Raw genomic sequence first — 14,399 nt, forward strand, 5'->3', positions numbered from 1 at the left:
CTAACATGTATTGCATTGAATTGATTCTGGCCTGGGAGAATAGGGTACAGGGAAGGCAGCCAGTGACCTGAGTCTAACTGATAGGGTACAGGGCAGCAGCGCGTGCAATGCATCTGCCTGGGCCTGGGAATCGACTGGTTGCAAATGACCTAGTGACCATTTCCACACATAGGTGATTCATCAACATCTCTCTCCGGGGACCTTTCTCTCCCTGTTGGGTTCCCAGGGCTCATTAGTATTTATGATTTCCCCCAAAAATACCTTGAAACAAAATCGATGCGCGCGGCGCAGAAGCGATCAATCAATATGCGCGCGCGGATCGATGCGCCACAATGAAGACGTCAATTACGTGGCACATTTCCTGATGACATTGGCATTAGATGAATTGTTTCCAGGGTCACATTGAAATATCTTCCCCCTGCACACTATGGAGCTCCGTGCAGAGTAAATGCAGTGTTGTTTGATATATGGGGAGAAAAGCACACAGGCCTTTGCATGACCAGGTGGTTGAAGGCATCAAAGGGAACTTGAAGAACCCACCGGCTTAACGTTGATATATAAAGCATTAGCGTATAGCCAATGGAGTAAGTCGCATGCAGCAATCTTTGTACTCCTAATATCTGTCTCACTTCGAAACGTACTTGATCCAGCTGTAAGAAGTTATTGTGTAACATCGTGATGAAACAACATAATCACGATTTGCAATAAATACTTTTTTTAATGAATAACAACTTTTCTTAATAGTTTGCCCCAACACTCGGGACCATATAATAGCCAACACTAGTCTACATTATGTTTTATTTGCAGTCTCTTGTCATTCGTGTGAATAGCGCTTGTCAACATTTGCATGCGTCCTGATTCTCCTGAATGTACAAATATTGGCTTCTAATTAGAATAGTAACGCAACTATGTATATAATTCACCAAGGTTCAGAAATAAGCACCTTATTCTGTCCCAAACCCATTGGAGCATCATATCCATCTGTTTTGGTGGCTGGTTCAAAGCCGAACTTCGATCAGAGCCGCAGCATCCCAAACTCCAGTGAATCAGAGTGAGAATATGATCCACATCTCGCGAGGAGTGAGAATACGTTTACCCTGCAATACTCTCATCATAGCAACAACAATGGCCGCTTTTCGCAGACTGGCTTCAATCGTAAACAGGTTAAATGTCTGGTCCGCTCCGAGAAACGAGCTCCTCGGCGCTCAGACGACTACCGGAGGTAGGACACAGAGATGCCTAGCTGTTGGGATGTGTCTCGCAACCGGGGGAGCGGTGGCATTTTATTTTTACAACGACATGTACAGTCAAAGATGCAGGAAGAGGATGGGATATCGCTTCAGTGGCCGCGACCTGCTCCCTGTCCTTTCCGCTGTAGAAGCACAGCAAAAGGTAGAGGCTTCTAATTTACACTATGTGCTATGACAAGATAGTCTATGAAAAATGCCACGCACCGAGTACTCTTGTCCCCGAAAAGTATTCGTATGTTGACAGAATACAAACTCGCTGTCAAAGGCATTCTGCCATGAATGTGTTATAGCCTAAGTGGGTGAGCGTGATCTGAGAATTCGAGAAGCGCAGCGCCTATTTCAATGTGTTTTAGTAATATGTTCTTCTTTTGAAATGTTGTTTGGAAACCACAGACTTATGACTAGCCTAGTAGGCTACTAGTTACATTTTTCGCTGAGCGGATGTAGTCATTTCTCTACTGTACAACGGAAACATTAGGCCCAGTTTTTCCAGAGATGATATCGAGGCACACTGGAGAAGGAAGGGCGCTCTCCGCTCGAGACGGTGCTGAAATGACACGCGCGTGCCCCTTTGACGTAGTTACCGCAAAGGAGGCTTCACTGCCAACGACTGTTCTTACACTTCCTAACAAAATAATACAAATGGATTTCTTATTGTAATTTTATAATAAACATATGCTCGTTATTTCTTATAGCATGACCAACTTAATTGGTAATGGAAAGTACATGTAAACAACCAAGTATTTCAAATCATCCCCACTTGTGGGAGGATCTCATATTTTGGTTCTCATGGTCTGGATGACTCTGTTAGGATATTTTTTTACATGCCCTTACATGGGTACTCAAAACACCATTTTCTATTGCGGTTTTAAGATCTGTTGATTAAATTCTCTTGACTTTTATTTGATTACTTAAACATGCATGAAGGTTACAGACATATGCCTTTTACTGATTTCTGTGTAGGCCTAATTCTGCATGATAAGGCACTGTTGGGGTAAATATTAAAGTTCCATTGGAGACATTGACATTTACCTCTTGGAATGCATGCCACAGTGTGTTGGAATGGTGGACATAATTATTAATTTATCAGAAATATGAAGTACTAGTGAATTAAGTTATTTGTACAAACCCAGAACATTAATCAGAGTTAGAGGGCCAGGGGGGGTCAAATCCATCCAAAATCCCTGAAGTCAAACCAGGAAGTGACTTCTTCTTCTACCCTTCTCTGGGGAAATTTCCTTCCATTTCTATCCATTCAATTAAATTCCTTTGGAGGAAAAAAAAATCCCTTAACACAAACTCCTCATGAAAGCTTTATGAATGAATCTGTATGCAAATTGTGCTCCAGCGGAAAGTAGAGAACCTCTGTTCATGGTTTCCTCCCGTCAGGCACAGCAGAGTTAGTTTGTTATTTATACCCTGTTCTAATTACAACCCAAGAAGTCCTTTCTTTTTCTTTGCGCAGTGGCACTTTGGTGTATTTTAATCAGGCAAGCTGTCTTTCCCTCAATGCCTTGTGTGAAAGAGCCAGAGGTGGATCTAATTATAGACAGAGAGACCCAAATAAAGATGTCGCTTCGAATACATTCAAAGCAAGGACACGGTAATGGTTCAGCTGGCATCTTCGAGAAGACAGTGTGTGAGCAGTGTTGTCTCTCTAGAAGAGATACTATTCTGTTCAACAGCGAGGCTGTTGTTGAGACTTTCTCGTTAGTAGCCCATTGCTTGGTCTTGCCAGGTGGATGGTGATATTTGATTTCTCTATTACAGCGATGATAGAAGGATGGAGAGAAGGAGAGAGGGTGCTCGGGAGAAAGAAAGAGGGATAGTGTAGTAAAGAAAATTGAAATGTGCTGGTTTAGCTGGCATCTTCGAGAGACAGTGAGAGGAGTAGTATCAGTATTGTCTTTCTAGAGGAGCTGTTTGCTTCTGGCTCCTGGCTAGAGTATTGATTAGAGGGCTGCTTGCCAGGTAGAGGGTGATATTTGATTTCTCTTGCACAGCTCTGATAGAGAGGGAGGGAGCGAGAGACAGGAAGAGAGAGAGAGAATCGCTGAGAAAGAAAGGCTAGTTTTTATTTCTTCACCCTTAGGCCCAGGCAGAAAGATATTACAGTATGGTTTCAAAATGCTCAAGTCCACAGTGCATTGCATTGAAAATTGTCCATCAGCAAAACCAACCCGTTTGTTTGTCTGTTTGTGTTTTGCCAGACGCGGCCGTTTGACTTTGAGGAAGGAGACGTGTACATGTCGTCCCACGAGCAGCGCTTCCGTCTGTTCAGCTCAGTGGAATATGAGGGACAGCTCTACATGACCCCACAGAACTTCATCGAGTCCGTCACCATGAGCGAGCCCCGGAGTATGTACTACTAGGACACAGTTACCATATTTATGATGCTATTTTGGGAAACTGGCCCTCCATCTTGGCTCCAAAAGTTCCATAATGATTTCTAACCTGGAATGTGTTTTACCAACCTTCCAGATCCAAATTGGTGCCCATTGGAAAATAATAGTTTCACTAGCTCTATGCAGTTCATATCAAAGTGAATTGTCTTTTTATCTGTTATGTTTTGTGATCTATAATGTTCTGCATGGCTTAAATAGCGCTGCATATAGAGACCAGGGCCCGTATCCACAAAGCCTCTCAGAGTATGAGTGCTGATCTAGGATCTGTCCATATAATCCTGTTCATTATGATCTAAAAGGCCAAACTGATCCTAGATCAGCACTCTTACTTGAGCTGCTTTGTGGATATGGGCCCTAGATGATTTTTTGGCAAAACATTCAGTAAAAAATACAAAAGTTTTGAATATAATCATATAATCATCCTGACAAAGCAGATTGAGAGCTGAATGAATTTCCACAAACCCTAGAAGCTGACATTTCGCCGGCTGCTATGAGAGAAAGAGAAGGTGCTCACAGCCCAGTGAGGATTTCAGTGGGAACGGCCCATGGTTTGTTTTACTCCCTCTGCCAGTGTAATGCCTCTGTTTACTCCCTCTGCCAGTGTAATGCCTCTGTTTACTCCCTCTGCCAGTGTAATGCCTCTGTTTACTCCCTCTGCCAGTGTAATGCCTCTGTTTACTCCCTCTGCCAGTGTAATGCCTCTGTTTACTCCCTCTGCCAGTGTAATGCCTCTGTTTACTCCCTCTGCCAGTGTAATGCCTCTGTTTACTCCCTCTGCCAGTGTAATGCCTCTGTTTACTCCCTCTGCCAGTGTAATGCCTCTGTTTACTCCCTCTGCCAGTGTAATGCCTCTGTTTACTCCCTCTGCCAGTGTAATGCCTCTGTTTACTCCCTCTGCCAGTGTAATGCCTCTGTTTACTCCCTCTGCCAGTGTAATGCCTCTGTTTACTCCCTCTGCCAGTGTAATGCCTCTGTTTACTCCCTCTGCCAGTGTAATGCCTCTGTTTACTCCCTCTGCCAGTGTAATGCCTCTGTTTACTCCCTCTGCCAGTGTAATGCCTCTGTTTACCCTCTGCCAGTGTAATGCCTCTGTTTACCAGTGTAATGCCTCTGTTTACTCTGCCAGTGTAATGCTGCCAGTGTAATGCCTCTGTTTACTCCCTCTGCCAGTGTAATGCCTCTGTTTACTCCCTCTGCCAGTGTAATGCCTCTGTTTACTCCCTCTGCCAGTGTAATGCCTCTGTTTACTCCCTCTGCTGTAATGCCTCTGTTTACTCCCTCTGCCAGTGTAATGCCTCTGTTTACTCCCTCTGCCAGTGTAATGCCTCTGTTTACTCCCTCTGCCAGTGTAATGCCTCTGTTTACTCCCTCTGCCAGTGTAATGCCTCTGTTTACTCCCTCTGCCAGTGTAATGCCTCTGTTTACTCCCTCTGCCAGTGTAATGCCTCTGTTTACTCCCTCTGCCAGTGTAATGCCTCTGTTTACTCCCTCTGCCAGTGTAATGCCTCTGTTTACTCCCTCTGCCAGCCAGTGCCAGTAATGCCTCTGTTTACTCCCTCTGCCAGTGTAATGCCTCTGTTTACTCCCTCTGCCAGTGTAATGCCTCTGTTTACTCCCTCTGCCAGTGTAATGCCTCTGTTTACTCCCTCTGCCAGTGTAATGCCTCTGTTTACTCCCTCTGCCAGTGTAATGCCTCTGTTTAATGCCAGTGTAATGCTCTGTTTACTCCCTCTGCCAGTGTAATGCCTCTGTTTACTCCCTCTGCCAGTGTAATGCCTCTGTTTACTCCCTCTGCCAGTGTAATGCCTCTGTTTACTCCCTCTGCCAGTGTAATGCCTCTGTTTACTCCCTCTGCCAGTGTAATGCCTCTGTTTACTCCCTCTGCCAGTGTAATGCCTCTGTAATGCCTCTGTTTACTCCCTCTGCCAGTGTAATGCCTCTGTTTACTCCCTCTGCCAGTGTAATGCCTCTGTTTACTCCCTCTGCCAGTTTCTTAACAGATTGCTCATCCCTCTGCCAGTGGACCTCTGAAGATTTACTCCCGGCCAGTGTAATGCCTGTTTAGTCTGATGGTTAATGCTGTCACACAGCATGGTTAAGCTGTTTACCCCTCTGCCACATCTCTGTTTACTCCCTCTGCCAGAATGCCTCTGACTCCCAGTGTAATGCCTCTGTTTACTGAGAATGGGATAGATGGGGCTTTTTAAGTGTAATGTGTGTGTGTGTGTGTGTGTGTGTGTGTGTTTAAATGTGTGTGTGTAATGCCTGTGCCAGTGTAATGCCTGTGTGCGTGCGTGCGTGCGTGTAATGTCTGTGTGTAATGCCTCAGAGGCCACCTAATGTTTCCTTTGAGGTTGAATTAGACCACCCCTTTATAAAGACCAAAACAAATCTGCACTTTTACTAGAACATTGCCCCAGACAGACACAGGGCTACAGTACAAAGCGAAGCAGAGGGCACTTTATGGCCTTGTAATAGGTCTATGGTGACAGTGTATGGATGTGTTATTATGACTATGGAACCCCTCATACTGATGTTATCTGATCCAGCCCACACACACTCCGTTATGCTCTCTCTCTCTCTCTCTCTCTCTCTCTCTCTGACAGTGTATCTCTCTTATGACTATGGAACCCCTCTCTCTCTCTCTCTCTCTCTCTCTCTCTCTCTCTCTCTCTCTCTCTCTCTCTCTCTCTCTCTCTCTCTCTCTCTCTCTCTCTCTCTCTCTCTCTCTCTCTCTCTCTCTCTCTGTCTCTCTCTGTCGCTCTCTCTCTCTCTCTGTCTCTCTGTCTCTCTGTCTCTCTGTCTCTCTATCTCTCGCTCTCTGTCTCTCTCTCTGCCTCTCTCTCTGTCTCTCTCTCTTTCTCTCACACACTTTCTGTCTCTCTCTCTCTGTCTCTCTATCTCTGTCTCTCTGTCTCTCTCTCACTTTCTCTCTCTCTCACTTGCTCTCTCTCTATCTCTCTCCCTCTCTCTCTTTCCTCCAGACAAGAAGCCGTGGATGTCCCTCACTAAACAGGTCTGAGACCAGTTAGTATTTTTGTTGATGAAGAGCTATGTTATAAAACCTGTTCCTACCTATACATGTAATGTATGATAAACTGTATATTTAAAACATATTAATATTGAATGTTTTAGACAGGGCTAGTGATGATTAGTTGACAGCTAGCTGTAATACCGTACATATACAGAATAGCCATCTTCCCTATTCACACTTTAGTCATTCAGCATACTCTCTTATCCAGAGTGACCTACAGGAGCAATTACAGTTAAGTGCCTTGCTCAAGGGCACATTTTCACCTAGTCTGCGAGGAGATTCAAACCAGCGACCTTTCGGTTACTGGCCCAACTCTCTTAACCTCCAGGCTACCTGCCACCCCACTGCCATAGTATTGCAGCAGCAATTGACTTGGAAGCATGCTATCGTATACAAGCTACTGCTGATGTAGGATCTTAATTTGAACTACAGCAGGAAAATAATCTTGCAGCAACAGGAAATGTGAATTATTATGTGGATTATAATTAATGGTCAATTTTGTTGGGATTCATCTATTTTTCATAAGGGAAAATCAAATCTGAAATTTTAGTGTGGATATTCTCCTGCGACAGGGTGATCAAATTAAGATCCCACATCCGTTCCTAACATGAAGTAACAGCATAGCATGTTTGTATGTTCTAGTCAGACAGTGACACTTCTAAAGGTTAAAGTCATGTCTGCATCCCAAATGACACCCTATTCCCTCTTCCCTATATACCCTATTCCCTATTTAGGGTGGCAGGGTAGCCCAGTGGTTAGAGCATTGGACTTGTAACCAAAAAGTTGCAAGATTGAATCCCCGAGCTGACAAGATACAAACCTGTTGTCCTGCCCCTGAACAAGGTAGTTAACCCACTGTTCCTAGGCCGTCATTGAAAATAAGAATTTGTTCTTAACTGACTAGCCTAGTTAAATTAATGAACAGTGCACTACTTTTGAACAGGGCCCATAGGGCTTTGGTGACTAGTAGTAGACAATGTAGGGAAAAGGGTGTGATTGAGGACATGGAGTGGTGTGTGTCTGTGGAGACTCATAGCGTTGTCTCTGTTGACATCAGGAACTGGAGAAGATCTTGGGAGATACTCCAGCGGTGTGGCAGGGAACGTCCAAACTGTTCCGGAACCTACGGGAACGAGGTAGGGACTAAAGGAACGTTCTGTGTACCTCGTAATGGATTGTGTGTGTGTGTGTGACTGACTTCACACACAATTCCGCATGGCAAAGGCACCTTGAGCTAGTGCAAACATACACACACACGCACGCTCTCACACACAAACTCGCAGGCACTCACACACACACACACACACACACACACACACACACACACACACACACACACACACACACACACACACACACACACACACACACACACACACACACACACACACACACACACACACACACACACACACACACACACACACAATGATTAGCATGTTATCTGAGAGAGTAAGCACTTATATAGTTAAACTCATGGAAAGTCATGTACAGACCAGTAATAGCTACAGACCAGTCATAGCTACAGACCAGTCATAGCTACAGTCCTGTCATAGCTACAGACCAGTCATAGCTAAAGACCAGTCATAGCTACAGTCCTGTCATAGCTACAGTCCTGTCATAGCTACAGTCCAGTCATAGCTACAAACCTGTCATAGCTACAGTCCTGTCATAGCTACAGTCCAGTCATAGCTACAAACCTGTCATAGCTACAGTCCTGTCATAGTTACAGTCCAGTCATAGCTACAGTCCAGTCATAGCTACAAACCTGTCATAGCTACAGTCCAGTCATAGCTACAAACCTGTCATAGCTACAGTCCAGTCATAGCTACAGTCCTGTCATAGCTACAGTCCAGTCATAACTAAAGTCCAGTCATAGCTACAAACCTGTCATAGCTACAGTCCTGTCATAGCTACAGTCCTGTCATAGCTACAGTCTAGTCATAGCTACAGTCCAGTCATAGCTACAGTCCTGTCATAGCTACAGTCCAGTCATAGCTACAAACCTGTCATAGCTACAGTCCAGTCATAGCTACAGTCCAGTCACAGCTACAGTCCTGTCATATCTACAGTCCTGTCATATCTACAGTGAAAGTGGTGCAGTGTGTCTTGGTGTATTTAGTCCAGGCTGTATGACAGTGACAGAACTACATGATGTCATAATGCTATAGGCTGTATGACAGAGACAGTGCTACATGATGTCATAATGCTACAGGATGTATGACAGTGACAGTGCTACATGATGTCATAATGCTACAGGCTGTATGACAGTGCTACATGATGTCATAATGCTACAGGCTGTATGACAGTGATAGTGTTGCGGTGTGTCTAGCTGTTCAGGCTCTGGTCACAGTGTGGTTCCTCTAAGCCGGGGCCGGTCCCCCCTGTGGTCACCTTACGGTCGCCCTCGTAAACCCTAAAAATAGAATCACTCTCTCTGCTCTTCCCATGTCATCCTCTCATCCTATACTTTCCTCTCTTCTCCACCTCTCCCCTCAGTTCCCTCTCATCTTTTCCTTGTCACCCTCTCTTTCTTTATCCCTCCTCTTCTCTGTTTTCCTCCCCCTTTCTTTCTTCACCTCTCGTTTCCCTCTCTTTGCTCCATCCAATGGTTTCCCTCCCGCCCCTCCTCTCTTCTCCTCCTCTCTGTTCTCCTCTTCACCCTCTCCTCCATTCCTCTAGAAACATGCAGCAGCTCTCTTCCAACAGCAGAGCCTTCTGCCCTCCATCCATCCTCTCCAACATAAAAATTGAAACAGTGAAAATGAATCACATACATTAATAAGACGTGTACTGTACCACAGAGAGAGAGAGAGACATACTGTACGAGAGAGAGAGAGATGGATACTGTTCGAGAGAGAGGCAGGGACCCGGTCGCAATTAAAGCAATTGCTTGTGGAGTACGTAACAGTGGAATCACACGGCTGTTGATTCCCCACGGTGATAATTATAACACGCTCAGCAGCATGCCGTACTGCCTTCCCCAACCAGGAAGCTAAATATAAACCTCTCTCAATTATGTACCTCTCCTCCCTCTACACCTCTCTCTCCTCTCCTCCCTTACCCCTCTCTCTTTCTTCTCCTTCCTCTACCCCTCTCTCTCTCTCCTCCTCCCTCTACACCTCTCTCTCCTCTCCTCCCTTACCCCTCTCTCTTTCTTCTCCTTCCTCTACCCCTCTCTCTCCTCTCCTCCCTCTACCCCTCTCTCTCCTCTCCTCCCTCTACCCCTTTCTCTCCCTAAACCCTCTACCTCTCTCTCTCCTCTACTTCCTCTACCCCTCTCTCTCCTCTCCTCCCTCTACCCCTCTCTCTCCTCTCCTCCCTCTACCCCTTTCTCTCCCTAAACCCTCTACCCCTCTCTCTCCTCTCCTCCCTCTACCCCTTTCTCTCCCTAAACCCTCTACCTCTCTCTCCTCTCCTCCCTCTACCCCTCTCTCTCTCTCTCTCCTCTCCTCCCTTACCCCTCTCTCTCCTCTCCTCCCTCTACCCCTTTCTCTCCCTAAACCCTCTACCTCTCTCTCTCCTCTCCTCCCTCTACCCCTCTCTTTCTCCTCACCTCCTGTCACGTTCGTTGAAAGGAGTAGACAGAGGCACAGCGTGCGTAGAGTTCCACATATTTTAATAAACTTAAACTCACCAAACAAAACAATTAATCACAAACTAAATGTGAAGCTACTGGTGTGCACACAGGCAACTAACTGTAGATAAGATCCCACAAATCACAAGTGAGGAAATGGCTACCTAAATATGATCCCCAATCAGAGACAATGATAAACAGCTGCCTCTGATTGGGAACCATATCAGGCCACCATAGAAGTACAATTTACTTAGATGACCCACCCTAGTCACTATCACGCCCCAACTAACATAGAGAATGAACAGCTCTCTAAGGTCAGGGCGTGACACCTCCCTCTACCCCTCTCTACTCTCCTCCCTTTACCACTCTCTCTCTCCTCTCCTCTCCTCTCCTCCCTCTACCCCTCTCTCCTCTCCTCTCCTCCCTTTACCCCTCTCTCTCTCCTCTCCTCCCGCTACCCCTCTATCTCTCCTCTCCTCCCTTTACCTGTCTCTCTCCTCTCCTCTCCTCCCTCTACCCCCCTCTCTCTCTCCTCTCCTCTCCTCCATCTACCCTCTCTCTCCTCTCCTCCCTCTACCCATCTACCCCTGTATTAACACCAGAGAGTTACACGCACGAACGCATTCATACACACATGCATACTCTCTCTCTCTCCTTCTCATTCCCTCTCTTTTTCTATCCCTCTATAATCCCTCTCTTCTCTCTACCTCTACTCCCCTTTAACCCTGTGTTAATGCTAGAGTTCTTCCTTCCTTCCTTCCTTCCTTCCTTCCTTCCTTCCTTCCTTCCTTCCTTCCTCCCTCCCTTCATCCTGCCCTCCCTCCCTCATCTTTAATTCACCACACAATATTATCTCCAGAACTGTTACAAGTCGTTTGTATGCAGATCATCCTCATATTATGATCATATATCTATTCAGTTATGTGTTTTGTTATGAAACCAGCTAAGTATTTCAAATTAAGGTAATGATTATTTATTGTGTGTTATTGTGTTTGTGTGCATGTGTATGTGTGTATGTTTGTGTGTTTCTTCAATCCTACCCGACTGGTATGTTTTCTCTGGGAACAGTATCCAAGGGAAGAATTTCTCTGGAGAGAGGAAGGAAGGGAGGAGAGGAGAGGAGAGAGAGAGGAGGGGAGGAGAGGAGAGGAGAGGAGAGGGAGGGAGGGAGGGAGGGAGGAGGGAGGAAGGAAGGAAGGAAGGAAGGAAGGAAGGGAGGGAGGGAGGGAGGGAGGGAAGGAAGGAAGGAAGGAAGGAAGGAGAGGAGAGGAAGGAAGGAGGAGGAGGGAGGAGAGGAAGGAAGGAAGGAGAGGAGGAGGAGAGGAGAGGAGAGGAGAGGAGAGGAGAGGAGAGATGAGAGGAGGGAGGCAAGAGAAGAGATGAGAAGAGAAGAGAAGAGAAAAGAAGAGAAGAGAGGAGAGGAGAGGAGAGGAGAGGAGAGGAGAGGAGAGGAGAGGAGAGGAGAGGAGAGGAGAGGAGAGGAGAGGAGAGGAGAGGAGAGGAGAGGAGAGGAGAGGAGAGGAGAAGATGTGTTGATGTGTCTGACACTAGATGTGTTGGGAATGGGATGTAGGAGTGTATTAGGAAAACACTAGTGAGGAAGTTGGGCCTGTCTCCAAGCTACAGCATATTTTCATACTGGCCTGGTCTAGTGTTGGTATTTCTATGAATGGCAGGGAGAAAGTTGGTTAGGCCTCTGCCAAGACTACACACTCACACAGACTCATACACACTTACACCCTCACACACACTCATACACACAGTAACACCCTGGTGTCCCTGAGAAGGTCACACCTGGGCTCCAGAGTAGCGACGTGGAAATGTTTTCTTGTCCTTCCCTCTTCCTGTTGCTTTAGGGAGGCTCCCCGTGCACGTACTCCCCCACACATACACACACCTCACCTCACCCCACACATACACACACCTCACCCCCACACATACACACACCTCACCTCACCCCACACATACACACACCTCACCTCACCCCACACATACACACACCTCACCTCACCCCACACATGCACACACCTCACCCCACACATACACACACCTCACCCTATACACACACCTACACACACCTCACCCCACACATACTCACCCACACATACACACACCTCACCCCCACACATACACACACCTCACCCCACACATACACACACCTCACCTCACCCAACACATACACACACCTCACCCCCACAATACACACACCTCACCTCACCCCACACATACACACACCTCACCCCTACACATACACACACATACACACACCTCACCCCCACACATACACACACCTCACCCCCACACATACATACACCTCACCCACACACATACACACACCTCACCCCTACACATACACACACCTCACCCCTACACATACACACACCTCACCCCCCCACACATACACACACCTCACACCACACATACACACACCTCACCCCTACACATACACACATACACACACCTCACCCCCACACATACACCTCACCCACACACATACACACACCTCACCCCTACACATACACACACACCTCACCCCTACACATACACACACCTCACCCCCACACATATACACACCTCACCCCCACACATACACACACACACCTCACCCCTACACATACACACACCTCACCCCACACATACACACACCTCACCCCTACACATACACACACCTCACCTCACCCCACACATACACACACCTCACCCCACACATACACACACCTCACCCCCACACATACACACACACCTCACCCCTACACATACACACACCTCACCCCCACACATACACACACCTCACCCCACACATACACACACCTCACCTCACCCCACACATACACACACCTCACCCCACACATACACACACCTCACCCCCACACATACACACATCTCACCCCCACATATACACACACCTCACCCCCACACCACTCTTTTTATCTTGCCAGTTAACATCAGCACAGCCCCACCAAAAAAAAACAGAGAAAGGAGGAAAGGAAAGGAGAGGAAATGAGAGGAAAGAGGGAAGGAGATAAAAGGAAAGAAAGAATGAAGTGATCAGGGAGCAAAGGTGTGGTTGAGGAGGAAGACAACGTGGAGACACGTCTCTGTTGTGTTTGTTCTCGGTGATGTCGGGACACGCTTCCTTTGGCACTCGGTGACGGCCGAGGACAGTTTCAATCCCCGGAATGGCGTCGGATTACCGTTTGCTGTGCGCATGAGTCGGTGCTGGGCGGCAGACTCTGGAATGTTTCTGTGTGTTGTCCCAGCACATTTTATTTGGGTTGTCATGTCAAGAAGAGAGAGAGAGAGAGAGAGAGAGAGAGAGAGAGAGAGAGAGAGAGAGAGAGAGAGAGAGAGAGAGAGAGAGAGAGAGAGAGAGAGAGAGAGAGAGAGAGAGAGAGAGAGAGAGAGAGAGAGAGAGAGAGAGAGAGAGAGAGAGAGAGAGAGAGAGAGAGAGTGAGAGAGTGAGAGTGCGTGGGTGCGTGCGGTATTGGTGACTCGCGTCTGGAATCCAGTGATGCTCTCTCTCTCTCACTGCAGTGCACAGTACAAACTCGTCAGAGAAAGTAGGCTTTCAAAGTGGGATAGTTAAGTTGGACTTCCACTTCCAATAGGCAAAACCTTTTCAATATGGGACTGCTGATCAAAGTGTAATGTAATATACAAGATGATACCATATTATCAGAATGTAATATACAAGATGATACCATATTATCAGAATGTAATATACAAGATGATACCATATTATCAGAATGTAATATACAAGATGATACCATATTATCAGGCCCGGTTTGTTGATCAGATCATGAGGTCTGGGAAAACTCCTGGATGAAGTTGTGAAAAAACGCTCAGATTACAAGAGTTAATCTGGTAAAGTGTTCTTTGTTTTCCCAGACTTGTGACATTGACAGAAAAAACAAGGATGCGGGAAAAAAAGTAGGACGAAAAATGTATGAAGTCACTAATGTAAGAGGCTCTGGATAAGAGTGTCTGATAAATGACTAAACAGTCAAATGTATGAAGTCACTAATGTAAGAGGCTCTGGATAAGAGTGTCTGATAAATGACTAAACAGTCAAATGTATGAAGTCACTACTGTAAGTGTCACGCCCTGACCTTAGTTATCTTTGTTTTCTTTAT

At 46.4% G+C, this 14,399-nt stretch overlaps 1 protein-coding gene across 1 annotated transcript in view; it reads left to right on the forward strand.

Annotated features, from left to right (window-relative positions):
• Positions 1-1,105: 1,105 nt before the first annotated feature.
• Positions 1,106-14,399, forward strand: part of micu3a (mitochondrial calcium uptake family, member 3a) — a 51,406-nt gene continuing 38,112 nt past the window's right edge. Inside the window, exons 1-5 of the mRNA XM_046333091.1 lie at positions 1,106-1,392; positions 3,461-3,608; positions 4,123-4,203; positions 6,640-6,671; positions 7,747-7,825. Coding sequence (XP_046189047.1) covers positions 1,126-1,392; positions 3,461-3,608; positions 4,123-4,203; positions 6,640-6,671; positions 7,747-7,825 — 607 coding nt within the window. The 5' untranslated portion in view covers positions 1,106-1,125. The remainder of the gene's footprint in view (positions 1,393-3,460; positions 3,609-4,122; positions 4,204-6,639; positions 6,672-7,746; positions 7,826-14,399) is intronic.

Source organism: Oncorhynchus gorbuscha, unplaced genomic scaffold (genome assembly GCF_021184085.1).
Source record: "Oncorhynchus gorbuscha isolate QuinsamMale2020 ecotype Even-year unplaced genomic scaffold, OgorEven_v1.0 Un_scaffold_346, whole genome shotgun sequence".
NCBI lineage: Eukaryota > Metazoa > Chordata > Actinopteri > Salmoniformes > Salmonidae > Oncorhynchus > Oncorhynchus gorbuscha.